The sequence below is a fragment of the Meles meles genome, chromosome 11 (genome assembly GCF_922984935.1).
Source record: "Meles meles chromosome 11, mMelMel3.1 paternal haplotype, whole genome shotgun sequence".
Taxonomy (NCBI): domain Eukaryota; kingdom Metazoa; phylum Chordata; class Mammalia; order Carnivora; family Mustelidae; genus Meles; species Meles meles.
In genome coordinates this window covers 7,495,396-7,523,048 of record NC_060076.1, presented here as the reverse complement: position 1 = coordinate 7,523,048, position 27,653 = coordinate 7,495,396, and the positions used below count along the sequence as shown (strand labels likewise).

The 27,653-nt window shown below is 55.3% G+C and overlaps 2 protein-coding genes and 1 long non-coding RNA gene across 6 annotated transcripts in view; 1 reads left to right on the top strand and 2 right to left on the bottom strand.

The window, feature by feature from the left end:
- The first annotated feature begins 109 nt into the window (after positions 1-109).
- Positions 110-18,799, top strand: FPGS (folylpolyglutamate synthase). Of its 2 annotated transcripts, none has more exons than XM_046022281.1 (15): positions 110-356; positions 10,648-10,776; positions 10,872-10,925; positions 11,011-11,075; positions 12,934-13,048; positions 13,194-13,274; positions 13,378-13,439; positions 13,520-13,622; positions 13,872-13,949; positions 14,150-14,297; positions 14,403-14,492; positions 15,231-15,381; positions 15,528-15,603; positions 16,408-16,474; positions 17,668-18,799. In XM_046022281.1, exons 1-15 carry the CDS (start codon positions 234-236, stop codon positions 18,075-18,077), a joined length of 1,752 nt encoding a protein of 583 aa, XP_045878237.1. In that variant the 5' UTR covers positions 110-233; the 3' UTR covers positions 18,078-18,799. The 2 variants fall into 2 exon arrangements, with proteins under 2 accessions (XP_045878237.1, XP_045878236.1); XM_046022280.1 differs by lacking the exon at positions 110-356 and adding an exon at positions 9,335-9,511.
- On the bottom strand, positions 7,255-9,207 carry LOC123952786. The gene is made up of 2 exons (XR_006820722.1): positions 8,962-9,207; positions 7,255-8,094 (listed from the first exon to the last, which is right to left on the bottom strand). It is a non-coding gene; the product is annotated as an uncharacterized LOC123952786 (long non-coding RNA).
- A 171-nt stretch (positions 18,800-18,970) lies between the features above and the next one.
- The window catches only part of ENG (endoglin), a 31,930-nt gene continuing 23,247 nt past the window's right edge, over positions 18,971-27,653 (bottom strand). For 2 of the 3 annotated variants that reach the window (XM_046022276.1, XM_046022278.1), the window contains exons 7-15: positions 27,422-27,596; positions 27,070-27,212; positions 23,806-23,943; positions 23,543-23,581; positions 22,911-23,027; positions 22,353-22,604; positions 21,065-21,119; positions 19,899-20,000; positions 18,971-19,769 (exon numbers count right to left, since the gene is read on the bottom strand). In XM_046022276.1, coding sequence (XP_045878232.1) covers positions 19,645-19,769; positions 19,899-20,000; positions 21,065-21,119; positions 22,353-22,604; positions 22,911-23,027; positions 23,543-23,581; positions 23,806-23,943; positions 27,070-27,212; positions 27,422-27,596 — 1,146 coding nt within the window. In that variant the 3' untranslated portion in view covers positions 18,971-19,644. The remainder of the gene's footprint in view (positions 19,770-19,898; positions 20,001-21,064; positions 21,120-22,352; positions 22,605-22,910; positions 23,028-23,542; positions 23,582-23,805; positions 23,944-27,069; positions 27,213-27,421; positions 27,597-27,653) is intronic. The other variant, XM_046022279.1, reaches the window with a different exon arrangement.

Genomic DNA, 27,653 nt, shown 5'->3' with positions numbered 1-27,653 from the left:
AGAGAAGTCCCTCCCTGGGCCGATCCCCAGGATGAGAGCAGGCACCTATCAGGTAAGACCATCCTCCTGTGCCCAGGGGAGGCCCTGGGCCAAGGGGCAGGGAGAGGGAATCCCCGATATCCCCCCTCCTCTCTCTGGCCCAGCTGAACCCTGGGCAGAGCAGGCTTGGCAAAGGTACCCTCACCCATGAATCACTTTGTGCCCAGCCCTGTTGGGGTGTGGGAAGCCCGGGAATGAAAGGGGCCAGGTCCCTGGCAACCCGCTGGACAGGGGCTGAGAAGGTGCGGTGGAGAGCAGCCATGGAGCGGTCCGGCCCATCCACGAGAACTTTCTCAGCTAAAACTGCCTCCTTCCAGGTAGGAGAGCTTGGTGACCTTGGGCAGGTGGCCCGCCTCTCCAAGGTTCCATCTCTTTCTTCTGCATAATGTGTGTGTAAATATCCCTCGAGGCCACAGGCCATCAACAATGATAACCCCACACTTGGCAGGGCCCCAAGGACGAACCTTGTCATCTATAAACACGGTTCTACGGGCTTGGGGTGATCAGGGGCCCTCCTGCGGGCCTCAGTTCCACCTTCTAACCCAGCCGCCGGCCGTCGGGGGTGGGGGGGTGGGGGGTGAGGCTCTAGGGGAGAGGTCTGCAGAGCAGAACTGACGGCAGGCCTGGGAGGTGCCGAGGGCCCTCGTGGGGCTTTCTATGCTCCGGCCCCGTGGACATGGTTCCTGGACTGATCCCACGAGATTTAATTCTGACTGTTCAGTCAGGAAGGGTTGTTAGCACCACGAAAATAATACTAATAGTAGTCATAATGGCAGTCCTGGTCCCTGGCTTCCTACCTGCTGGTCCTGTGCCCACGCGCTCTTCCTTTTGTAGATCCCGAAGGTGCGGTAGTGGCTGTTAGGGACCTCGCCCATTAAAGACTTCTAACCCCCATCGGGAGCTTACTCTGGGCTCCGGGCCTAGCACCCTCTCATTTTGCCTCACCCCGCCGCTCTGAGGTGGGCACGACCATGACCCCTGCTTTACAGATGAGGAAATGAGGCTCAGAGAGGTGAGGAGACTGGCCCAGGCCGCCCAGTCTGGCTCCGGCAAATGCTGGCCGGAGCTGGGGTACAGCCGGCTGGGCCGTAGGAGTCTGAGCAAGGAGATCAAGTTTCAGGACCAATGGGCGCTAGACCAGTGACTTGGCCTTATCAAGCCTCAGTTTTCTCCTCTGCTAAATGTGCACACCTGCCTCCCTCTTGGGACTGTAGTCTGAAGGCCAGGCCAGAACCGGAAGGCCGCCGTCTGTCAGCGTCTCCTGGGGTCGCTCTCACCCAGACCATCCTGACCCACAGAACCTTCTGCCCAGCAGCTGAGGAGGGGTGGCCCCAGATTCCAGGGTTTGAGATCATCCAGGTCCCCTTCCCTTAGAGGCCAGGACCTTAGGGAGGAGAGGTGACTTTCCCAGGGTCACACGGTGTGGGTCCCTCACCAGGAGAGAGAGAACTGAGGACACCCCAAGGGCTGTGGGGTGCTCGCATTTTGCCTGGCTCCCCCAGGCAGTGGGGCCTCCCTCTGAAGTAAGAGCCAGCTCAAGGCCAGAGCCCCATTGATTAAATGACCAGGTCAACTGACAGGACCCAGGGCCGGGGTGGGGCAGAGTCCGGGGGTGGCCGGGGGTGGAGTCCGGGGCTCTGCGTGACAGACCCCTGTGAGTGACTGAGCTATCTTCCCAATAGGTCTTCCTCTGTGTCCCTGAGAGAGGGTCCAGGAACAGAAGCGGTGCGTAAAGATTGGTGCGCGGTGCTGATGTTTAGAAAGAATTCATGTTAGCTATTGCTTAAGAAAATCCAAGTCACCAATGCGAAAAAAAAAGACAGGGATTCCAAGCTTGATGAGAGGGTCTAAATCAGAGGCGACTGGGGGCGCCTGGCAGACTCAGTCTGTGAAGTTTGCGACTCTTGATCTTGGGGTTTAAGTTCGAACCCCACGTTGGGTGTAGAGAAAAAATAAAATAATCAGTAGCAGCTGGAATCAAAGGGAGCTGGGACTGAACTGAATCCTTGCTCCCAGCTCCCCTTGCCAGCTGGTGAGCTCCACATGGGATTCTGCACCTCCAGTCCTCGGTTCCTTCCTGGTCACAAGGGCTCAGCCCAGCAGCTGGCAAGGAGGAAGTGATGAGTACAGTCATGGTTGCAGGGTGAGATAACGGACTGAAAACCAAAAGAAGTTCCGCACACATGCTCCCCCTCTGAAGGGCGGAGAGCCAGCTGTCCACCGGTTTGAGCAGAGAAGCCCAAAGAGCACTCAGGCCGCTGGGGAGGAGGCCAGACTGAAACCAGCCTCTCTGTGGGCTGGCCCACCGCAAGGCCTTGCACCACACACCTGGTACCCTCTGAGGGCCCCTCTTGGCCATGAGTGGGAAACCCCAGGAACATCCCAAGCACATCCATGGAGCCACGCCTGGTCCCATGTCGGCTGTGGCCCCTTGCTGGGCCTCAGTGTCCCCAGGGCAGATGATGAGCAGAATGTGGCAAAAGGATGACATCTGAGCAGAGACCTGGGATGACGGGGAGTCGGTCCTGGGAACTTTTGGGGGAAGAGCATTTCAGGCAGAGGGAACCACCAGTGCAAAGGCCCTGAGGCTCTGTGGTGCATTCGCTCTGTGTGACCTTCGGCTGGCTGAGTAACCACTCTGTGCCCCAGTTTCCCATGTGTATAATGAGGATAATCACAGTGCTGGAAAAGCTGTTGTGAGGACGACATAAGTACCTTTAATGCTAAGGGCTCACTAGGCGTGGGGTGATGGGGGTGAGCGGGTGTTTCTCAGGGCCACAGAGAAGAAGGCCAGCAAGGCTGGGGGTCACAGTAAGGGGTGCTAAGTTCGAAAGATTGGATGTCACCCTAAATGCTATGGGAATTCACCGGAGAGGTTTCAGCAGAAGAGAGACAAGATCTGATTATCTTTAAAAATGACAAGAGGATGCTTGTAGGGATCAAGAGGAGGAACGGTAAGACTGCAGGGCAGACCAGCAGTGGCGACATGGAGGGACGTCTGTGGCTGCTGGACAGGCTGTGGATGGGCAGGGTTTGGGGGCAAGGGAGAGGGAAACCCAAGGTGAGAGCAGCTGGGCAGATGGTGAAGTTGTGTCTCAAGCTGGGGAGGCCTGGCTGGTTTCAGGGTAGAGCCCTAAGGGAACACCGGCTGTGGACATGACCAGTTTAAGAAGCCTGCTGTGGTCAAGCGGCGGGGGTCGGGGGGAGATGTCAGGAGGCCGCTCATGTCTGCAGCTCGGTGAAGAAGGGCATTTGAAAGTCAGACATCATCCCAGACCGGGGACCTGGGAGAGAGAGAAGCATGAGCCCTGGGCCTTCCGACAGGAGGATGCTGGGGAGACAGGGGGACAGTGCAGCCAAGCAAGAAGAAGGAAGAAGTAGAACCGGGGAGGGAAGTATCAGGGGAGCCCAGAGAACAAAGGGTTTCAGGAAGGAGGGTATAATGAGCCTTGGACTGTAACCTGCCACCTAAGACGGAGGGTGACAAACACAGCGCTTGGGGCTCTGAGCACAGTTCCAATTGTTTCCTCAAGGTCACGTCTAGAAGTGGAATTGCAGGATCAGAGCGAGGCCTGTTTTTAAGGCCCCAGTTGCCCTCCCGATAAACTAAATCCATGAACACCTTAGTAGCCAGACTCATGGTGGGGATTTGGTACGGCCGCAGCACTGAGGATATGGAATTCCATCTAAGGCAAGTTTTCTTCCCCCAGCTACAGAAAAGTGTTTTCTTGTAGGTCATTGGATGGAAATAGATATTCGGTGGTGGAGAAGTCCTTATGTTTATTGGGGGGTCAAAACCCCGGGTGGCTGTCAGACTTTATCACAAACCTGCCAATGAGCTTGAACCTACCTTGGTCTCCACAAGGGGGAAAGGGACAGCTGGACCCCTCTAGTCCAGGCTCTCTGGAGTATGGTGGTCTTTGGAAACTCTTGTCCTCAGTGAAATACCTACCCATGGATATCCCCAGAAATTATGGTCTAGGACAGAGCTAATTTCAGCTCTCTCCCTACTAAGGAGGAGACCGGGGGTCAGACAGGATCAGAGAAGACAAGCAAACTGCTCAGGGTCACACAGTGCATTGACAACAGGTGAACATCCATTTCTCCACCTATAAAATGGGGTCAATTTCTAATTCACACAATTTTCAAGAACTTGAAAAGAGATTGCAAAGTCAAGTACAGGGATAAGTGTTTAATAAATGTTAGCCGGAAAAGGCAAAGAGGAGAAGTATCAGGGAAAGGCATTTCAGGCAAAGGGAAGTGTGAGCAAAAGCTTAGAGGGGGAAGACACCAAGGCCAATTCCTACAGTCTTTGCCAGCTGCAGGGATGGTGCCCCGCAGGGGTGGATGAGGCGGGAGGTGGGTAGAAGCCAGGTGACAGTGGGCTTACGGGCTTTATTAATCTGGGAGGCATGATGGGCCAAGAGACGGGGCAGGGACTCAGGCAGATCTGAGTTTAGAAAGTCCACCCTGGGGCCCAGCATGGGGCCTTGTTGACTTGCTGTGTGACCCCAAGCTGTCTCTGTCCCTCTCTGGGCCTCAGCCTCCTGACTCTATAGCAGTGAGGATGGCTCTGATCAGGGATATCAGAGTTTGCAAATAGGTGTCTCTCTTTCTGAGTTTCTTCTTTATTGTCTTCCCACCTTGGGGTAAAGTAGAATCCCCAGCTCTTACTGCCCTCCACACACCTGCAAATCTGCCTCCAGGGGCCGGACACTGACCCACTTGCTAATTTATTCTCTTTCTTTCTTTCTTTCTTTCTTTCTCTCCAGACGATGGCTTTCTTTGAATTATTCTTTCTGGAGAACAAGAACACTCTCATGCTGGCACCAAAAAGCCAACATTTGTTCTCCAGGTGTGGGATGAAGGGGTCTTTGATTTTCTCCTTTACACATTTCTCTGTTTCCTTCTATGAACATCTATGGCTTTCAAAAGGAAGAGCAACGATACAGAAGAGGTTAGCAGATTACACATATAAATGGTTTTTAAACAGAAGAAAAGGTGCGCAGCATCCTCCAAATAAAATAAATGCAAATGATAACTACCTTGATCTACTGATCTAATGATAACTACTTTCCAACTGTGCAACTGGCAGAGATCAAAGTTGGCTAAGGTCTGTGTGGGTGAGGAAATGGCTGGCCCGTGCATGCTCGGGCATGGGCGTGGAAATGAATCCTACCTACCCTTTTGGAGGACAATGTGTATGTGTATGTGGCAATAAGGTGTTGAATGCCAGTCACCTTTGACCCAGCAATTGCACTTCCTGGAATTCATCCGTCAGATGTGCTCACACATGGAAGAAATGATGAGGGCAAAATGTTACCCCTTGCAACATCGCTTGTGATAACAAAAACATTAGAAACCTACATGTTCATCAGGAGGAGACTGGTTAAATCCGTAGTAACACCTCCACACCAGGGAGGACTGCCCAGCTTCAAAAACATAAATTAGCCAATGAGACAGCTCTTCTGTACCCACACAGTCTAAAATAAGGTCCAGGATATAAAGGAATATGGGAAAAGCACAACACAGACTTGTGTAGATAGTCTGCTATCTGCAAAGCTAAAAGCGAAATCTCTATATATTTAACTTTGCTTGCAAATGCATAACGTTCTCTCTGGAGGGATCACGGGAAACCTAACTGATTGTTTTTGGAGAGGGGAATTAGGGTGCTGGGAACTGGCATGGGAGGGAAGCTTTCCATTGTACATTTTTTGTACATCTGTTTGAATCATAGGATGTGTTATCCATTCAAACAAATTTAGGACTTATTTTATTTTAATTTTTTAAAATCTTTTTTTTAGAGAGTGCGTGGGGTGGGGAGAGGGGCAGAGGGAGAGGGAGAAGAGAGGGAATCTTGAGCAGGCTCCATGCCCAGCTCGGAGGCCGGGCGAGGGGCTGGATCTCACAACCCTGAGGTCATGACTTGAGCTGAAATCAAGAGTTAGACATTTAGGGGCGCCTGGGTGGCTCAGTGGATTAAGCCGCTGCCTTCGGCTCAGGTCATGATCTCAGGGTCCTGGGATCGAGCCCCACATGGGGCTCTCTGCTCCGCGGGGAGCCTTCTTCCTCCTCTCTCTCTGCCTGCCTCTCTGCCTACTTGTGATCTCTCTCTCTGTCAAATAAATAAATAAAATCTTAAAAAAAAAAAAAGAGTTAGACATTTAACCAGCTGAGCCACCCAGGTGCCCCCCTCCCCCAATATTAGGATTTGAAAATGAAATGAAAATACGAAAAGTTTTAATAAGGATAAGAAGATAACTCTATTCTACCTCCGTCCCCTTAAAGGAACTCCTACAAATTTCCCAGTGTCCGTGCCTATGTGAACATTGTGCTTGGAGACCATGGAGTAAACAGAAGTCCAGGGGAAAGGTGACATGACCAGCACAAGGCCACTGGGTGGCTTTGCCAAGGCCCCAGTCACGACTTATAATTCCCTGCATGACTGGGATGATACCAGGGAGACTCCTGGAATTTTCTGGGCTGCTATTGTCTTCGTGCTTGTGCATCTGTTTCTGTTCCCAACTAGAGCTGAAGTCAGTAGCTCAATGATTTTCAAGATTGCAAATGCCTACCTCCCCTTCCCCCTTCCCAAGAAGATGTGAGGGGAAAATTGGCACAAACTTCTTTCCTTGGGGCATAGAGAAAGAGATTAGTTAAGATTCAGGAATGTAGGCAAGCTGACCTGGGAGGAGGGAGTCTCCCTCCTGGGATCTCATTTTCCCTGCCATCTCATTCTTGGAGGAATGACCCGGAGCAGGATGTTAATACGAGTACCTGTCTTACAGGGTCATGCTCAGTTAATGACCAACTGTATAGAAAGTGTTTAGAACAGGGCCTAGACCAGAGAAGCGCTCTGTAACTATTTGCTAAGTCAGTATCTTCGAGGGATCCCTGTGAGGTTATTGTTGACTAAGAGTGTTGATGCAGAAAAGATTGTCATGGGCATAGACAAAGTCCTGTAGATGTCTAGATGTGTCTGTCCTCTCATGTGCTTCGAAAACTGTGGGATGCAAACTTGGATGTCACCAAAGGAGGAAGGTGAGGGGTGGGGGTGAGCCAAAGAACAACATTTGTTTTTTATTTTTAAAGATTTTGATTTTTAAGTAACCTCTACACCCAACATGGGGCTCAAAATTATAACCCCGATATCAAGACTTGCACGCTCTGTGGACTGAGGCCGCCAGGATCCCACAAAGAAGAACATTTAAAACGACTTTATGATCATTTTTATGCAGTTATTCTGTATGTGCCTATGCACAGAGAACATTTCAATGGTGAAGGAGGAGAACAGGAAGAAGGAGGAAGAGAAGGAGAAGAAAATCATGAAATGAAACGCCTCCCTATTTCCCATGGGGCCAGGGTTGGGGTGCCCAGCAGTGATGTGAAGAGAAGTCCAGCCAGTGATGGAATCTTTCCGACATGTCATATGTTTTTTTCAAAATCAAACGATCTCTGATAAATATTTACCCCCAATGCTGGTGGGAAAGAGGGAGAGAGGTTCTGGAATCCCATCAGTTGTTTGAAGGATTGTCTTTTGTCCGTGGGCACTTCCCTAGAGGGTTGTTTGTAACAACCCATCACCCCCACCACCCGCCACCTCCAAATATCCACACACCTTTCTGGCATCTGAGCTATAAAAAGGGAATCTCCTAGTCAGGTCAGGTGTGGGGGGCATGGGAGCCTTCGCCCCCAGGAGCTGCCTCTCCCTGGTGCCCGGGGGCCACCGGCCTCTGGATGGGGATCCTCCTTCATTGGTGACTGTCACTTCCGTCTTCCTGGTGTGTAGTCAGGTTTCTCTGTTGGGCTCCTTCACCTCCTAAAGATGCTTTTCTCTTATTTCTACACTTGCTCACTGAGGAATGCAACATCTTGATTAACTTGCTTAAGGAATGTCATAAAAATCCCAGCATTCTGAAATCGTTTGGGCGTTGCAATGATCTCCATCGGGGAGATGAAATGATGCTTGAAGAATGAGTACAGGGAGAAGAGGACCAGGAACAGGGAGCAGGGCAATGCGACACGAAAGAGATTTTGTAATCCCGCAGAGGGGATCTGAAAAATAAATTACAGGCATGCCTTGTTATTAAAAAAAAAAAAAAAAAGGAATCTCCCTGCTACTTTTTCCATGCTAGCAGTTGGGGCCAAGGAGGTCAGAGACAGGAAAAAGTCCGATCCGAGTCCTCCTCACCCATAGCTAGGGCTGATTACTGTCTCCTCCCCCACATGGCTCTCCACTTCATTCTCCACACAGTAAATCTTCCAAAGTGCAAACCTCATCTTGTCATCTTTATTCATTTTTTAAAAAAATTTTATTTATTTATTTGAGAGAGAGAGAGAGAGGAAGAGCACAGACAGGGGGAGCGGCGGGGGTGGGGCGGGGAGAAGCAGGCTCTCTGCTGAGCAGGGAGGCGGAGGGAAGGGACGCACGGTCCCAGGACCCACAGATCATGACCCGAGCCCAAGCGAAGATAGACCCTTAACCGACTGAACCACCCAGGTTCCCCTTTTAATTTTTTTTTTTTTAAGACCACGTTATTGTTGTCCAGATTTAATCCAAATTTCTTAGGCTACAAGGTCCTGCGGGATCTGGCATTTTGGGGCAAGTAGGCCCCACCCGGTGAGTGCAGTTCCCTCGGGTTAGTGGTTCTCTCTCTCTCCCCACCCTCGTCACCCCTCCCTCTCTTCAGGCCGTTGCTTTTCACGCCGTGTTCCCTCCCTCTGAAAACCTCTCCCCGCCCACGCGCCCCGCCACCTCGGGGACTCCGCTTCATCCCCAGGCCTCTGCCAGAATGTCGCTTCTTCCAGGACGCCTTCCAGGCTGCCCAGGGACGGTAGTGACCCCAGAAGCGAAGGTGCTTGGGTTGGGGTCTATTGCCTCGCAATCCGGTAGTCAGATTCAGAAGTGCGGAGGCCCAATACCTGCAGCCTGCGGTCTCTGCATTAAACCGCGACATTTCGGGCTTGAATTCAGTGACCTCCATCCATCCAAGCATACGCCAGCTCTGTCCTCTCTGCTTGCTCAGAGCTAGTTCTGGCGGACCCCGAGGCTGAGGGTTGCAGACTGGGACAATTTGGGAGGTGTGGTCGGGTCCTGGAGATGCTGAGCTTGTACAGAGAACGCCCCGGGGAGCGGGCCCCTCACAAACAGGGACGAACCCCTCCGCCCCGCCCCGAGGCCTGCCCCTCACAAATATGGCACCTCGCGGATTCTTATTGGTTCCGGGGGACTCTCTGGGTGGCGCTGATTGGTGGAGGGCAGGGGCGGGGCGAGCCGGGGCGGGGCGGGGCGTCTCCGGACCGGGCCTAGCAAGTGGTAACGGGCGGTAGGACTATGTCGCAGGCACGCTGCCACCTGCGCGCCGCTCTCTTCCTGGCAGCAGTTTCTTCACGCGGTGCAACGACCGGGGTCACGGCGCGGCGAGGGTTGAGCACGTGGCCCGCGCCGCAGGAGCCCGGCATGGAGTATCAGGTATCCGGCGGGCAGACGGGCGGTCGTAAGACGACACGTGTGCCGGGCCCGAGCCACACAGCGTCCGGATTCCGCGGCCTGAGGCTGGAGTGGACCGGGAGACTGACAGTGGGGGACTCGAGGGCGGGAACATCCTGGAGCCCGGGGGTGGGGACAGAGACCAGGAAGTTGGGCCTGGGCCGCGGGTTCTGGGAATTCTGAGGCTGAAGTGTCCCGCCTTAGTTGGGAAGGGGCGCCCAGTGATAGGGGGTTCAGGGTCCCAACTAGCGGTTGGGGCGTGGGAGGGGTAAAGAGTTTCAGGAGTTCAGATTTGAGAGATCCAAGAGTTGGTATCGGGTTGGAGTCTCCAGGATTCAGGAGATAGAAATCCCAGTGCCTGGAATTGGGGGCAGGCAGGAATCGGGGGTGCTGGTGGGGGTAAGAATCTGGAAAACAAAATTTCCACCTGGCTCTGTTGTAGGATGGGTTTCCATAGAGCGCACCTGTTGCCTACCAGGCCGATGACACAGTTTAATGGGTGTGGGGCCTCCAGCCAGCTATTGAGGCCCTAGGGGGAAATAAATAGCATGTCCACTCTCACTCCCAGACTCTCCTGAGGAGTGTCTGGTCACTGGCTGGGTGACCCCGGGGAGACCCCTCTTTCTTGGAGTGTCCTTCTCTTCCCCATCTGGACGCTTCTAGCAGCTCTTTTTTTGGGTCAGGCTGTGGAACCCATCCTCAGGGTTGAGCATGGAAGCCTCCAGGGATTTCTAGTTCAAATTCCTCCAGTTCTAAAACCCCAGCCTTCTGTGGTTCTGCTCCTGCACCCCCTCTCAGCCCCCTGGGCAAGGGCCCCAGTGTGGGGGTGAAGACTGGGAAGCCCAAACTGGGAACAGGGTGCAAGGCTTCTCCCGTTAGTCATGTAACCTGCTTGCCTGACACTCCTGGGTGGGGCCGAATTGCCCCAGGCTCCCACTTCTGCCACAGCTGGGAAGATGCCACTTCTCTCTCACCAGTGCCTAACCTCAACGCTGGGGCACCAGGGCGGGCATTGGTAGGCTCGGTGCCCTGGCTTGGCCACCGATGCCCCAGGGTCCCTCTGTTTCTGTGGACCGCTGCTGAGTCTTAACCTGCTCCCTGGGGACTGTGGTTACCAGGATGCTGTGCGCACACTGAACACCCTGCAGACCAATGCTGGCTACCTGGAGCACGTGAAGCGCCAGCGGGGTGACCCTCAGACACAGCTGGAGGCGATGAAGCTGTACTTGGCCCGGAGTGGGCTGCAGGTAAGGTGGGCGGGGCCCCGGACCGCTCTCGGGGCCCCTCCCCCCCACACCCACCTGTGAGTCTGTGGCTGAGGCAGTTGTCTGTATGTCTTCAGGTGGAAGACTTGGACCAGCTGAACATCATTCACGTCACTGGGACCAAGGGGAAGGTGAGCGATCGGGCTCAGGGGTAGGGTATCCACCTGATGGGGTGGGAGGGTGGGGCCACCAGCCCAAACAACTTTTTCTTTCTAGGGTTCCACTTGTGCCTTCACTGAACGTATTCTCCGCAGCTATGGCCTGAAGACAGGATTCTTTAGGTACTGAGGGCTGGAGAAATGTGAGATCTCTTAGCTCTCTGCGTGGGGGGGATGGTGGGGGGGTGGCGGGGGGGGCGTGGCCTGGATCCAATTAGCAGGAGCTCAGCTGCCTCTCTCTCTGCCCAATGTTGATTGATTCGATAACCATTCCATTGGCTTTTAACATACTGCCCGAAGTTTGTGGCTGCCTTTAATTTTCGTAATGAAGCGAATTCAGGTGGGGGCGGCAGCAGCTGGAATGTGTAAATGAAGTACATACCTAGAGTTATCAGATATCTTTTTTCTTAACTTAAATTCCGTGTGCAGCTTTTATGTTTTTAAGATTTTTTTTTTTAATTTTTAAGTAATCTCTACACGCAACGTGGGGTGTGAACTCACAGCCCCACAATCAAGTTCTGCACAACTCTACCCATGGAGCCAGGCAGGTGCCCCCACGTACGGCTTTAAAATCACAGAGAAATATTTATCACCTCGGACGTCTTTGCCGTAAGGAGCAGAAAATCTGGCTTGTTAGGGCTTAAGCACTGAGGTAGTTTATGATGTCCATGTGTCGAGGTGTCCCTTCTGTTCTGCTGGCATCAGCCGCCCCCTTTGCCACCTCGTGCTTGGCCTCAGGCACCCAAACTCACACCAGAGGATGGGGTGTGGACCATACGTGGGGCCCTGTTCCTTGCGCTGCGCATGCCTCTCAGCTGCTCACCAGTAAAGCACTGGGATCACAGTGGTCGTGAAGTGCTCAGGGTTTGGTCCCAGCGGTGGTGGGACTTAGGATTTTTGCTCCTTTTATTTCACCAGTTCCATCAAGTGACTTCTGGAACTGTCTGAAATCAGCTGACTGAGGCCATTTCAGGCCATATTTTCTCTCCACAGTTCTTTGTTCAAAAGAAAGAAATGGGGGCACCTGGGTGGCTCAGTGGGTTAAAGCCTCTGCCTTCGGCTCAGGTCATGATCCCAGGGTCCTGGGATGGAGCCCCACATCTCTGCTCAGCAGGGAGCCTGCTTCCCTTCCTCTCTCTCTGCCTGCCTCTCTGCCTACTCTCTGTCTGTCAAATAAATAAATAAAATCTTTAAAAAAAAAAAAAAGGGAAATGTAGGGAAGGACTTATGAGAGGGGCTTGGAGGATTCAAACACAAGCTGACAATCTCTCTTCTAAAATAATTTTGGGGGTGGGGTGACCTGGCTGGTGCTGTGGGTAGAGCCTGGGACCCTTGATCTCTGATGTTGTGAGTTTGAGCTCCACATTGGGTCTGGAGATGACTTTAAAAAATAATGAAACCTTAACAGAAATTATTTTTGAAAAAAAATTTTTTGGGTAAAAACCCAGCCTTTGGCTTCGGCCTGTGTAGCCTCGTGGGCCGGCCTGGGCTGCATCTTGAGCACACAGATGGGACCTTGGCCTCTAGGGCTGGAAGACAGTGTGGGAGCAGATGTCGGCAAGGTGACTGATGCGTGTGTGATGGGTAAAGCACAGGGGGCCTGTTGGAGCCCAGAGCACATTCCTGATCAGCCTGTTGGGGGTACCAGGCAGGGGCGGGGCTTTCTTTCTGGAAGAGGGCCCAACTCAGTTGAGATGTGTGGGGGGAGTGGGGAGTGGGGGGTGGGCAGCCTGGAGGAACTGCGAATAGGCCCGAGGGGCTGGGGCACAGGGAACTGTGGGGCTGCGGGAGAGGTGAAGCACAGAGGCCGGTGCCTCAGCCCAACCAGGACCGGGGAGGCTGGGTGAGGAGCTGGGATGCTGGAGGCCGGAGGGGAGTCACAGGACTGTCAGCAGAGCAGTGGTGTGGTCAGATCTGGGTTTCCAAGACGGGCGTGAGGGGCTCGGGAAGGGAGTCCCGATGACCATAGGTCTCCCGGCAGCTCTCCCCACCTGGTGCAGGTGCGGGAGCGGATCCGCATCAACGGGCAGCCCATAAGCCCCGAGCTCTTCACCAGGCACTTTTGGCACCTCTACCACCGGCTGGAGGAGACCAAGGTGCGCATTCAGGAGGGCCGGCGGGGGGGGGGCGGGGGCGGGTAGGGCCGCTGGAGAGACCCAGAGAGGGCCGTATGCCCCAGAACCCCGTCTCCCCAGAGCAGAGGCGGCAGGGCCCTGGGCTCTGACGTGTTCGTGTCCGCAGGACAGCAGCAGCTGTGTCTCCATGCCCGCCTACTTCCGCTTCCTCACACTCATGGCCTTCCACATCTTCCTCCAAGAGAAGGTGCGTGCCCACTCCCCTGAGTCCTGTGTCTGAGGCCATGGGGAGGGGAATCTCAGCAGGCTGGGGGAACAGGACCCCTGACGTGCCTCCCGCGCCTCTGCAGGTGGACCTGGCGGTGGTGGAAGTGGGCATTGGTGGCGCTTACGATTGTACCAACATCATCAGGTGAGGACCACTGCTTGGGGAGAACGGACGGTGGCCATGAGCCCCAGGCAGCACTGTCAAGTCCTTTCCGTCTCCTGCAGGAAGCCTGTGGTGTGTGGCATCTCCTCTCTTGGCATCGACCACACCAGCCTTCTGGGGGACACAGTGGAGGCAATCGCATGGCAGAAAGGGGGCATCTTCAAGGTACCAGACAGCCCTGGGGAGAAGAGGTACATGGACGGCCTGGGCCCGGCCCTGGCCCTCCAGGCTTAGGGAACTGGGGATGGGGCAGGGTCACCTGTATTCTAACTCAGGATAAGGTCTCAGCCATCAGCGGGGTCTGGAGCAAGAGGCCCCTCCCCTCCGTCTGGAGGGCAGGCGAAGTGAGCTGCCCAGACCCAGGGACGGAGGACCCGCAGCAATCTGTCTCACTCTCTCCCTCCTCCTCCACAGTGTGGCGTCCCTGCCTTCACGGTGCTCCAGCCTGACGGTCCCCTGGCAGTGCTGTGGGACCGTGCCCAGCAGATCTCTGTGAGTCTGCAGACCCCGGGGTGGGGGTGGTAGCGCACCAGGGAGGCACGTCATCCTTTTGGGCCTCAGTTTGCCCATCTGTGCAGTGAGGGACAACTGCTCAGCCAGCTGGAGCACGCTGTGGTTCCCAGAGCAGGACGGAAGGATCCACAGCGTCAGGGAGGGCTCCTCTGACCCGCTGTTGCCCATCTCCTTGGCAGTGTCCTCTCTACCTGTGCCCACCACTGGAAGCCCTGGAGGAAGGCGGGCCGCCACTGACCCTGGGCCTGGAGGGAGAGCACCAGCGGTCCAACGCTGCCTTGGCCTTGCAGCTGGCTCGCTGCTGGCTGCAGCAAAAGGGCCACCAGGGTAGGTGGGCAGGCACGTGGGGAGGGGGCACGTGGAGCCTGTCTCTGAAGGTTCCCTGCACACTCCGTCCACACAGCAGCCCCTCCCCCCTCCCTTGCTTCTCAGGCCTCGGGGAACTGAAGGTGTCTCGACCCAGCGTCTTGCGGCAGATGCCCCTGGCACCCGTGTTCCAGCCCACGTCCCACATGCGACATGGTGAGGCAGACCTTCTTGCCTGGCTGGGCCCCCTCAGATGTTTCTTTGAGTTTCCTGTTTGAGAGGAGGGGGCGGTTGGAGATGGTGCCCAGGACAAAGGCCTCTGACGTCAGTAAGCTTCCCTGACTTTGAGTTCATGGACTCTGAGCCTGTTTTCCCACCTGCCAAATGTGGTGATGACAGGACCCACCTGCGGTGCCATCACTGAGGGGCTGAAGCCAGGGCCTGGTGGGATGTAGCGCTCAGTCGGTGGTAGCTGCTGTTACTGGCGATCTTGTCATCGCCCTAAGACCATGAGGTCTGGAGAGTGGAGCCATTGTCAGGCTTCTTGCTTCCCCCCGAGCTTTCAGCACACAGTAGGTGCTCACAGCAGCTAAACCCCTCTTGCCAGTGATTCCCTTGTGCCCACTATATGCGGGCCTGGAGTCAGGCAGATCTCAGATCACAACCCGGCGTGCTTGGCTGTGACCTGATCTGTTTGGGCTAAGGGCTCTCCGCCTGCATGGAATAGGAGACTGAGAGATGATAGGGACGCCCCCTCTCAGGGCTGCTGGGAAGACTCCCTCAGAGGAGGCAGCCCAAGAGCCCATCCCAGTGAGAGTGAGCGGCAGGTAGCTTGACTCATCAGCTGGGAGGGCCCAGGGCTGGCGGCCTCGGAGCAGAGCAGCCGGGCCGGCGGGCAGGCTGTGTGTGTGAGTTGAGGACTAGGGTGGGAGCCGGCTGCCTTGCCCCCTGCAGGGCTTCGGGACACCGAGTGGCTGGGCCGGACGCAGACACTGCGGCGCGGGCCGCTCACCTGGTACCTGGACGGCGCGCACACTGTCAGCAGCGTGCAGGCCTGCGTGCGCTGGTTCCGCCAGGCGCTGCACCGCAGCCAGAGGCCGAGCCGGTGAGCTTCCGGGGCGGGGCTGTGCGGGGGCGGGGCTTTGGGGGTCGAGGGGCCAGACGCTGGGGGGCTGTTTCTGGAGGAAGGAGGGGGCGGGACCACGGAGTGGGGTGGGAGGTGCCCCCTCTCTGACCACGCCCCTCTCCCAGCGGCCGTGAGGTGCGCGTTTTGCTTTTCAACTCCACTGGGAACCGGGATTCCGCGGCCCTGCTGAAGCTGCTGCAGGTGAGGGGCTAGCTCGGGGGTGGGCAGGAGGCCCACCAGCCCCGTTTCTGGCCGTGGGATCCCCAGAGCTGCCTTCACCCCCGGACCTTTGTTTCTTCAACTCTCAATTGGGGCTCCCTGAATGGTACTGAGGATTCCATATTAAGGGACCGGGCACATAAGGAGGTTTAGACCCAGGTAGGTCACTGTCCTCGTCCTGCGGGGTCAGGCTGAAGCCGAGTTAAAAGTGGGACCAGGTAGGCGCGTGAGGTGTGGGCTGTGGACTCGCTTAGCCTGCCCCTTCTACCACTAGTACAGGATTGTAGACGAGATGGCATTTCAGAGATGGTTTGCGGAGTCTCTGAGCTGTAAAGCCTGAAGGGGCCCCTCTCTGCTCGGGGACGTTGAGGCGCCCTGGGCTGCCAGGGCAGAAGTGGTTCTTAGGGATCATTTCCTATTTTACACACCAGGAAGCTGAAGCTGTTCATCTCTCTCACGGGGCAGACAAAGCCTTTCCCCAGCCTGGATTTGGGGCCTGCTCCTTAGCTGGGTGATCTTAAGCAAATCCCCCTCTCCCCAGTCTCAGTGTTCCCATCTGTACAGTGGGCCGTGCTGCCCAGGCCACGGGCCTGCAGGGTGTACTGAGGCAGATGAGCCGCTGAAGTTCCACGGCTGGGTTTATATAGCATCACTCCAGCTGAGTGGGGGCGTCTCCAGAGATGGGGATTTGGGGGGGGGGGCCCGGGGGAGGTGCTGTGAGCGAGTCGGGGTGGTGGGGCATCCTCTCTGGACTCTGACACCAAGTCTTCCCTCTTGGCCTTCTAGCCCTGTCAGTTTGACTATGCCGTTTTCTGCCCTAACCTGACGGAGGTGTCATCTGCTAGCAACGTAGGTAAGGTGACAGGCATGGCCTCCGGGCGTGAGCAGGGGGCAGAAGCCCCTTCAGTGGACTGCTCTGATGGGGACAGTGGGTGCTTTGGAACAGGAGGTCCGGGTAGGAGCTAGATTTGTTTTATGGTATAGATAAATACTCTTCAGTACGTTGTGGATATTGTGATCACAGTACTGGAACGGAATTACTGGAGGGAAACGGTTTTCAAAATGCAGGCTGCAACCCACCGATGGTTTTACAGTCAATTTAGTGGGTATAAACAAGCATTTTTATCTATTTATTTGACAGAGATCACAAGTAGGCAGAGAGGCACCCAGAGAGAGAGGAGGAAACAGGCTCCCCGCTGAGCAGAGAGCCCGATGTGAGGCTTGTTCCTAGGACCCTGGGATTATGACCTGAGCCAAAGGCAGAGGCTTTAACCCACTGAGCCACCCAGAAGCCCCCCCCCCCTTTTTTTCCTTTTTTTTAAGATTTTATCTGTCAGGGAGAGAGAGAATGCACAGCAGGGGGAGTAGGAAGGGCAAAGGGAGAAGCAGATTCCCTGCTGAGCAGGGAGCCGATTCGGGACTTGATCGCAGGATCCTGGGATCATGACCTTGGCTGAAGGCAGACGCTTAACCGTCTGAGCCACCCAGGTGCCCTAAACCAGCATTTTTAAAATGAAATAGAAAATATGTGTGTGCCTTGCATGAAGGGTAGGTACTGTTTTATGACGGTACTGTCCCAGACACCTGTATACACCTGTGTGAGTACTGAGTTGCCCTCGTAAAGGGTATTTTTTTTTTTTTTTTTACTGTGGGTCACGTTCAAAAAAATTTGAAATAGTGTAAAAAGAAAATGCAGATCCCTAGGCCCCACAGCAGGCTGTTGGGGAGAGTCCAGGAATGCACATTCCCACTTAGGCTTCCCGTGTGCTGGACCCTGCCTTACAGTTGAAGGCAGTGAGGCTAAGGTTGGCGGAGGTGTTCAGCGGGCCAGAGCTCCCGCTTTCAAGCTAAGCTGCCTGGCCCTGCTTGCCACCAGCTCTGGGACGGTCTGTGTCTCCGTTTCCTCCCAGCACTTCCCCCTGTGAGGCCCGATGGTGCGTGTAAAGGGCCTGGTCTCGAGCAGATGCTCCCAGCGTGCCTCCCCCCCCCCCCCCCGCCCCGCCACCCCGTTCCCTCAGCTGATGTGCCCATCCTTGTGCCCGGCAGACCAGCAGAACTTCATGGTGACCCTGGACCAGGTGTTGCTCCGCTGCCTTGCACATCAAGAGCACTGGAACCACCTGGATGAGGAGCAGGCCAGCCCGGACCTCTGGAGCCCCGCCAGCCCGGAGCCTGGTGAGCCCACGTCCTTGCTGCTGGCTTCCCAGCCACGCTGCACCCATAGCACCAGCTCCCTCGTCTTCAGCTGCATCTCCCATGCCCTGCAGTGGATCAGCCAAGGCCGGGACCCTGTCTTTCAGCCACCCAGTCCCCCGCCGGGCCTCCTTGCCCACCCTGTGGCTGGCAGTGGGGCTGGCGTGCTCCGCGAGGCTGCCGCCATCCATGTACTGGTCACAGGCAGCCTGCACCTGGTGGGTGGCGTCCTGAAGCTGCTGGAGCCTTCCCTGTCCCAGTAGCCCAGGCAGTGGGGTTGGAAGTGGGGGTCTCCCACGCCTGCCCTGCAGCTCACCACGAACTCTTGTTAGGTGCCTTTTGTCATCTGCTTTTCTGATTCTGTCCAGACTGGCCCGGGGGGAACCTGGGCTCTGGGCAGCAAGACCCAGGGCTAGAATGGGGAGGCCGAGATGGGACATCCTCTTGTCTGAGCCTAGGGTGCCTTGGGCCTCTCCCTCCTCCTGAGACAGCCAGAGGGCTTCTTTGTTGTCTCACTGTCCTAGTAGGCCAAACTATGCAGCCCCCCTCCCTTGCCACCCTGCCTGCCTCCTGGCTCAGGCCCAGCTTACTGTGTGAGCTGCCTGGCCAGGCCTGGGGTTCTGCTGGGTGCTGGTTGATAGATTACCTCTTAGTGGCCTTCTGGGGAAGAGAGGGCTCCTTCCTGGGGCCCACCAGAGACAAAGGATGGCTGGAGTCAATTAAAGCCTTTAACTTTTTCAAAAAGAAATGGCAGAATGTTTGAGCGGCTTGATCTTTAGCTCCCTTAGCACAAAATGCAGGCATGAGGGCTGTAGCTGGCGCGGGAACTGGACTGGGTAGGAGCCCAGGCTGTAGGGCCTGGGACGAGCCCCTCCCCGGCAACCCCCACCCCCTACCACCCCAGCCTCAGGGGGCCTGTCTGAAGCAAGAACCCTGGACTCAGTTCCATCGGCCACAGGCCAGGCACGGATTTGCAGACTTCCCCACAGAGACCTTGTGACCGCTAGGGAAACTGTGGCTGCTGGCTGGGACGAGCCACGGGACCTGCCCACAGTCACAAAGCCAATTAAGTGGCAGGTTCGGGATCTGACCCCAGAGCTGTCACCTCCCCACCCGTTTTAGGCTTCCTGTCCCTTCTCCCGGCCCAGGCCAGCACTGATTTCATGGTCTAATTTATTGGTGGTGAGTATATAGGGGTGGGTCCAGGCCAGACATTCAGGCCACTGCCCATCAGGTGCCTGCCGCCAGGGTCTCCATGTGACAGTTGCAGGGAGGAGCTAGGCTCCCCTGGTCCCAGGCTGGGTAGCCCTAGGCTTCTGTTTCCCTTGCCAGAGTCGTGCCAGTCCAGGTGTGGAGACCGCTGGGAGCAGGTCCGGGTGGCTGTGGGCTGGCCCTCTTCTGTTTCCGTGGAGGAGGCCTGGGTGGGCTGGGTGAGTCCGTTTGGAGTTCTCGCCTCCCACCCAGCCCGGGTGCTGGATCCGGGTGCAAATTTACAGGGCCTCGGTTTTTACAACAGTGTGGACTTAGAGGGCAGTGCTCTCTCTCTCCGTGGTCCTGGGGCAGCCGTAGTCCGGGCGCACTGGGTTTGAAGGTTCTGTGGGGTGGGGCGGGGGGACCCCACGGTGTTCCAGGCTGGCGCCCCCGCTGGCAGCAGGCCTCTGAGAGGGAGGCGGGAGGGGTGGGCGCAGAGGGCATGGTCCATCCTTGGTCGAGTGGAGGGGTTGGGGTCCCGGGATAAGTTCAGGGCCAGTGCTTCCCAGCTGGTGGCTGCTCAGTCTCTCCTGCTGGGCGAGGGCTGGCTGGGGGCCCCCCAGGTCTCCGGGCCGGGTGCTACGCCATGCTGCTGGTGGAGCAGGGGGTGCTCTGGGTGCTCCCGATGCTGTGGTTGGTGCTACTGCTCTCCGAGGAGGCCGGGGCAGCCACCGCCACCACGGGCTCCCGCTTGCCGGGGGGACCTGGGAGCAGGGGCGGAGGTCAGGGCCCCGGCCAGGGCTCCCCACTCCCCCTGAGGCTCCCCCAGGCTCCCCCAGGTGGTGGTGGCAGAGGGGTCCTGAGCACTCATGGAGGGGGCCTGGGATACTCACGCGTGTGCGAGTAGATGTACCAGAGTGCGGCGGTGAGCAGGGCCCCAATGAGGAAGGCGCCAAAGGTGATGCCCAGCACAGCGGGCAGGACGAGGCCTTTGTCTGTGCACGCAAGGGAGAGATGGATGCCGTCAGCGCTGCGGCCCCCTCCCAAGCCCCCTACCGTGTGCGCTGGCCGGGAGCACAGGTCTGGGTGTCAGTCCCAGCTCAGCCACTGGCCCTGACTTCTGGACCTCAGTTTTCTCATCAGCGGGTAGAGGATCACACCCCTGCCTAGCTGGTGGCTCTTCTGACTGTCCACCCAGAAGGCCCAGCCAGGCCTTTGGGCCGAGACTCTGCCTCCCAAGGCTGACGGAGGTGCGTTTTTAGGGAGAACGGATGGTATAATCCGAGCAAAGAGTGAGTTGGGCCTGGGAGTGCAGAGCCTCCCTACCCCACGATATGACCTTGGGTCAATCCCTGCCCCTCTCTGAGCCCTCTGCCGTGGTAGGAATGGGCCAGAGTACTTCTGAGGGCTCTTCAGCTCTGCTCGTGGGTTTTTCCAAGCCTCGTTCCATCCACACTCCTGACTCCTGAGTGACTACGGGCCTCCCCTTGGACACTGAGTTCCTGTCGATGCAGTGGGGTAATTAGCCCTGCCCTCTTGGTCATGGGCTGGGGTTAGGGCTCCATCCTAACCTGGGTAAGGCGGCAAGGAAGCAGGTACCCCACTCCGCCTCTGACCTCTACCCCCAGCGTCAGTGACCTGTTCTGCCTAGTGGGGACCCAGGCCCACAGGGAATGTACTGGAGGCTGGAGGGCGCTGGGCTGAAGGGGCATCCTCTACAGTGGGGGCCTTAAGAAGGGGAGGCCAGCCCTGGCCCAAAATGCCTTCCACCTCATTTGATTCCAGGACCCCCCCAGCACCCCCAAGCAAGGTCAGCTAGCAACCACGGGGATTAGGAAAATCTAAATGCCTGGGATCCGGTCTATGGGGTAGTCAAGAGTCAAGGCTTTCTAGCTAGAAGATGCGGCACAGATCCTATGAGAGGCTGCTGGGGGCCCTTCTGTCCCTCCCAGGGGTGCTCTCTTTGGGGTCCTCCCTGCGTGTATCTGTGCTGCAGCCCTTTGGGCCACCCATCAGGTCCTACACTGGCTTCAGCCACTGGAACCCTAGAGAGACTCACCAGGCAGGCCAGGGCTGACGACGTTCAGACGCATGGAGACAGTCCTGTGGGTGTCCTGGGGGAGGAAAAGAGCGGTGGATAGCACAGCCTGCAGGAACCGGCCACTCGGCTTACTCCCTGGCTCCGTGACCCTGGCCTGTCATAACCCGTCCTGGGGCCTTGGCTTTGGATCCCAGCCCACCACTTTGTAGCTGTGAGCCTTTGGGCAAGTCCTGGGAGATCCATGCTGAGGGAGGGGGTGGTGGGTGGACAACCCTTGGCTGCTACTAGGATGTTCCCTGGGAGGCTTCCAAATCCCATGAGGATTGTGGGGGCCCTCGGCACTGCGTCTGGGACCCTTGTGAAGGGGCAGATGAGCCAGCTTAGCTCAGAGGCCTGTGCTCACTGAGGGTCGCTGGGGTGAGGATGGGGGAGCCCCACTCAGGAGTGTCCCCAAATGCTTGCCTAGCTTCATACAACCAGAAGAGTTTCTAATCCTGGAGTCTATGTGCCAGGACCTGGGGATGTGTGTCCAGGGCTGTGTGCCTGAGGACAGATTCCCCACCGGATGGTGAAGGAGAAGATCAGAATTTTGTGTCCTTTATCTTAACTTTCATCGCTGAGATCTGTTTAATGCAGTGACATTGGTGACTACTGCGTGGAAAGATGGGCGAGCGCATGGGTTCCTGGATGAATGGATCGATAGATGACTGGGTGGGCGAGTAGGAGGCTGCTGGCTGACTGGGACGGTGGAAGGATTATAGATGAATGACCAGGTGGCATGGTGAGAAGTATCAACTAATGAACGGATGACTGGACGACTGGGTGGGAGAGAGTGAGCGTGGATAGATGGCTGGGTGGGATGGTAGAAGGCAGGATGGAAGGAAGGATGGATGGTACGGGGATGAATGGAAGGCTGAACAGGTGGGTAGATGGGTGGATGGAAGGATGGACAGTGGAAGCATGGACGGAAGAAAAGGAAGGAAGGATGAATGGATGGAAGATAGGAATGAAGGATGGAAGGAGCAAAAAGGAAAGAAGGATGGTTGGGCGGAGTGATGGAAGCAGGGAAGGAAGGATAGACAGCGGAAGGAGGGATGGATGGACGCAGCTGCAGATCCTAATGTCCAGTACACAGCAAAGCCATCCGAAGGCTGTAGGGTGGCAGAAGGACTAGCCTTGGTCACCAGAAGCCACACACCAGTCTGTGGTTCTGCCCCTTACCAGCCGGTCCCACATCGTGGGCTGTCGCATCCCTTCCTGGAAACCCTAGACCCGAAGCCACCCTTGACGCTGGGCCCCCACTCACCGGGGACAGGCTCCTCGAGCGCAGGGTTATGGCGCAGCTGAGGGTACCGGTCGTGGGCGTGGACACCATGTAGCCGCGGAGGAGGAAGCTGAAGCGCACGTCCCCACTGGGACCTGGGGACAGCAGGCTCACACAGCTGCCCTTGGCGGCCTGGCTCTGGATGAGTTCCACGGTGTCCGCATCAGGCCCCAAATCCAGGTGGCAGCTGTCCAGCTGGAGCATGAGCTCCGGGATGGAGGGGGACATGCTCACCTACGTGGGTAAGGTAAGTGACAGGGCACGGTCAGTCACTCAATGCTGCCCTTGGGAAATACGCGAGACTCATTCTGGGGCCCCATCCTGGTGGTGGAAGGACAGTGCTGGGTCCCCCTAGAGCAAACGAGGAGGACGGGGACACTCCACCCAGTGTCTCTGTGTGGGCCTTCCCCTCCACCAAGCACCCTGCCGGCTCCCTCCTCTGGGGAGTTCAGTGCACACCTTCCCTCTACTAACGGAGGCCGCAAAGAACTGCTCTGAGAATCCCAAGAGCGGGCAGGCCCGAGAGGTCAAGTCCAGTACCTGCACGAAGCCCTGTTGCCCCAGCTCGATGGTGTTGGAGACCTGGAGGAAGTGTGGGCTGAGGTACAGGCCCAGCTGGAAGGAGAGGCTCTCCGTGTTGATGCAGTGCACCTTCTTCTGTGGGGGAGAGGGGGGCGGGGTCAGTCTGGGAGGCACCAGGCAGGAGGGTAACGGGTGGGGGTGGGGGTGGGGCTAGGAGCACAAGCCATGGTCCCCACTTGCTGCCTGACCCTCCTTTAAAAAAAAAAAAAAAAAGCTTATTTTCATCAAGAACTTTCTCTGCGCCAGGCCTGAATGAACGCTTTCCCAGGTGTGATATCAGTCACTGCTCGGAGGCACCCCATAGGGGAGATCCGTCCTTAGGCCCCCGTTCATAGATAGGACCTTTGGGTCCAGAAAGCTTAATTGGCTTACACAACGCCACATAGCCAGTATGTACTAGAACATTCTGGCTTGAGAGGCTGAGAATGTAACCCAAGAAGGTGCTGCTCCCATTGTACAGAAGGGGAGACTGAGGCACCCTGAAGGTAACATGGCTTGCCAAGATCCCTGAGGCCTACTCCCCTCCCAGGCCAGGAAGGGGTGCCAGGACCCCGAACCAGGTGGGTTAGCATGGTAACCATCCATCTCACCCACTGCGGTGATGAGCTTGACAAGAGGTTGACGACCACCTGTAAGAAAAGAGCCAAGGAGGTCAGAGTCAGGAAGTACCCCAGAGGGTATCCCACCCAACACACCCATTTCATGGATGGGGGAACTGAGGCAACCAATGGCTCATAAGCTTGTCTTCCTACTGAGCAATACACCCTCCTCTTCCAAAGGCCCACTGGCCTGGAAGGACAGGGAGGCACCAGCTAAGCTGGCTGATACCTTCCCTGCCCGCCCTTGCTCTTACCTCATTCCGGACCACGTTTTCTGTCACTTGCATGCCACAACTGGAGTAGGCGCTGCGCAGGACAAACTGATCATCTCTGTCCTCAGCCTGGCAGCTGGGGTCCGAGAAGGTCAGGCTTGTGATGCTGCACCTCAGAGTCTGGGCCGGGGTTGGAGTGGAGGGGCACCGTCAGGAGATGTGGGGCCCTCTGGGGCCTGTCCCTCGCACCCCAGCACCAAGAACTGAAACAAAACTCAGGGCTGCCGAGTCACAGCCATTCCTCTCTTCCCCTCTCCATTTTTGTTAGATCTCATCAGACCGCACCATTTAAGACAATACTTTTCCTGAACTACACTCACTTTTGTCCTTAGCCTTGTCCTAAGCAATATTATCTGTGACGTCATGAGCTTGGTTTGCTACTTTTCTCCTAATATGTATAATTAGAATAAAGGAAGACATATTAAAAACATTCATTTGAGTTCTACATATAATCACTGCCCACAGCACCAGGGACATGGAGACCCCACCAGCATAATCCAGTCTCAGGACCTAGACCCTGGGGCACCCGGGTGGCTCAGTCAGGTTAGGTGTCTACCTTTGGCTCAGGTCATGATCCTGGAGTCCCCAAATGGAGCCCCGCTTCGGGCTTCCTGCTTGTCAAGGAGTCTACTTTTCCCTCTGTCCCTCACCCCGCTCTCTTACTCTCTCTTTCTCTCTCTCAAATAATAAAAAATAAAAGAACCCTAGACTCTTAAACCCAGAGTTGGCAAATTTTTCTGATAAAGGGCCGGATGGTCTATCAGGTTTTGTGGACTATGTGGTGTCTGCGATTACCCACCTTTGCCATCATAGCCTGAAAGCCTCTATAGAACACATGTAAATGAGTGGGTGTGGCTGTGTGCTAATAAAACTTTATTTACAAAAACAGGCAGAGGGCCACAGTTTAACATCTCCTGTAGTAGAGGAGTTCATCTTAGAATTTTTCAGTCGTGCTCTTAGAATCAAAGAATCTCTGCGTCTTTGAGTTGAGTGAGCTGTTGGAGGTCCCACCTGAATCCAGTAATTCACCTCTCTCCAGAATGCAACCCCTGACTGCTACTTCTCCGCAGGCACTGAGAGCCACCTGAGCTAATAGCCCACCAAATAAAAATGACTCTGGGTGAAGTCCCAGTGACACATGGACCTGGCATCCGAACTGGGCATACTGACCACATTTCTTAAGTCAACGAGAGGGCAGAATGTTCCATGTTAGGGCAATTCTGTTCAGACCCTTTCCTTTGTGTTTTCTTCTACATGGATGCTGTACTCAGAGAAAATGGGCAGATTTTTTTTTTTTTTTTTTTTTGGACTGGGTGGCAAACATGACAACCAGTGCTGTCCCTGCACTAATTCCTGCACCTCCTGGAACCTGCTGGGCCAGATGGAGGTTGGGGGGCGGTAGCAGACAGGTGTCACTCCATATCGCCCCTGTACCCCACACCCTCCAAAACTCCCACATGCACTTAACTTTGGAGTGCACTTTAGAATGACAAAATATAAGTGTCATTCTAAAGATCCCTGAGATCATGGGTGGTTTGTCCAAGGCTCTGGCTGAGATTTCCGGCCTCAGGCCAGAAGAAATCACATGGCAGAAGATGGGCAGCTAGGATGGCCCACTGTTTTAAAATGTCCCCAAACACAAAAATCACTGTAGCCAAAATTTAGAAATGATAACAGGAAGAAATTATTTCAAATAAGAATGGTGGACAGATGGGGCACCTGGGTGGCTCAGTGGATTAAGCCGCTGCCTTCGGCTCAGGTCATGATCTCAGGGTCCTGGGATCGAGCCCCGCATCGGGCTCTCTGCTCCGCAGGGAGCCTGCTTCCTCCTCTCTCTCTGCCTGCCTCTCTGCCTACTTGTGATCTCTGTCCGTCAAATAAATAAATAAAATCTTAAAAAAAAAAAAGAATGGTGGACAGAGGGTCCCCAGCTTTTTTTTTCTTAATGTAAAATGCTTATAAAAATCAAGAAAAATACTGAGCCACATTGATAAAGAGCCTTATGTTACTATAAGTCACATAGGGTCATGGCCACACTCACTACTATTCAAAGAATTATAAATTAAAACAAGAACACCATGTCCCACCTCTAATGTTGGCAAAATTTTTAAAAGAAATTTTTAAAATTCTATTTTATTTTTTAAGCAAGCTTTGCACCCATGTGGGGCTTGAACTCATGATCCCAAAATCAGGAGTGGCACACTCCACCCACTGAGCCAGCCAGGCGCCCTAGCAAAGGACTTTTTTTTTTTTTTTTAAATGAAAATAATAGTCTGGAGAGAGAGTCAAAGTGCTCTCCTAAATTGGCAATGAAAATTGGAATCATCTTTTGGAAAGTGGGTTGACAATGTATATGAAAACTTGCAGCCTATCTCACTAATGTAGAAATCTAGCCTAAGAAAACGATCCTACATAAAGAACGCATGGTGATATTTTCTGCGTATTTATAATGTTGCAAAATTGGAAGCAACCTCAGTGTCTAACAAGGGAGGAGTTAATTATGGCATGTCAATATGATGGAATAATTTGTGCTTATTAAAGCGACATTAAGTACATATGCCAAAGTTCTAAAAATACAGTAAGTGAAGATAGCGGGAGACAGACAAGTGCATTGGAGATGACACCATATAAGAAATACACAAAGAAACACCAAAATGTTGGTAGCCACCATCTTTGGGCAGGAAGGTTGAGATTTTCTTTTTCTAATTTTTCACACGTAAAAAAATCTGGTGTTGGGGCGCCTGGGTGGCTCAGTGGGTTGAGCCTCTGCCTTCAGCTCGGGTCATGATCTCAGGGTCCTGGGATCGAACCCTGCATCAGGCTCTCTGCTCGGCGGGGAGCCTGCTTCCCCCTCTCTGTCTCTGCCTGCCTCTCTGCCTACTTGTGATCTCTGTCTGTCAAATAAATAAATAAAATCTTTAAAAAAAGAATCTGGTGTTATTCTTAGGCAGAGATCATACTGTATAGATACACTCTTAAGTACCCGCCTGTCTCAGCCTGCACTTAGGATTAATTAATGATGATTATACCTGTTTATTGAGCCCTTACAGTGCACTACATGAGGGTCCCCGGGTCAGAACTTATTTAATTCTTCCTGCATGGCAGGTCCACAATCAAGCCCATTTCACAAGTGGAAAAACTGAGACTTGCAGAGGGATGGGATTTGTCTCCCTGCCTGGGTCAGGACCCCCAGACTCTTGGCCTAAAGGAAGGACTGGCTATCCATGTTCCCAGGGGTTCCCTTACCGAGATGAGATCTTTCTTGAGCACCACAGTCATGACGTTTTCGGAGCACTTGGGCTGGATCAGGGACAGGAGCAGCTCCTGGTTGCAGCTCTCCTTGGGCGAGGTGGTTGGGACGGGTGGGGGAGAGGTCTGCGGCCCACCACCTGCAGGGCCGCAGAGTCACAGCAGGCAGGTCACTGAGTGCTCCCTGGGCACCGGGCCCCCCAGTGTGTCCCTAACTAGCTACTCTCACTGTCCTCGCCTGCAGACGGGGAAGACCGGGCTTTTGCCGGCTGATGCAACTGCCCTGCTCACAGCGGTACCACGGCCGCGGATCCCAGGACAGGGCAAGGGAAGGGAAGAGGGCGCTCACCACAGCTGTGGGACTGCAGTGAGATGACACTGGCCAGAGGGAGCTCCACGAAGGACGCTACCATGCTCGCGTTGAGTCTCCAGGCCTCCCCCAGCAGCCCTTGGGGTGTATCCGGGAGCGGGAAGCCACGGATGTTCTCCTCCGGAAAGATCTTGAAGGAGTATTCACCAGTGGTCTAATGACAGAACAGGAGCCACAGACACAGTCAGGGGGCACACAGCCTGGTAGGGGC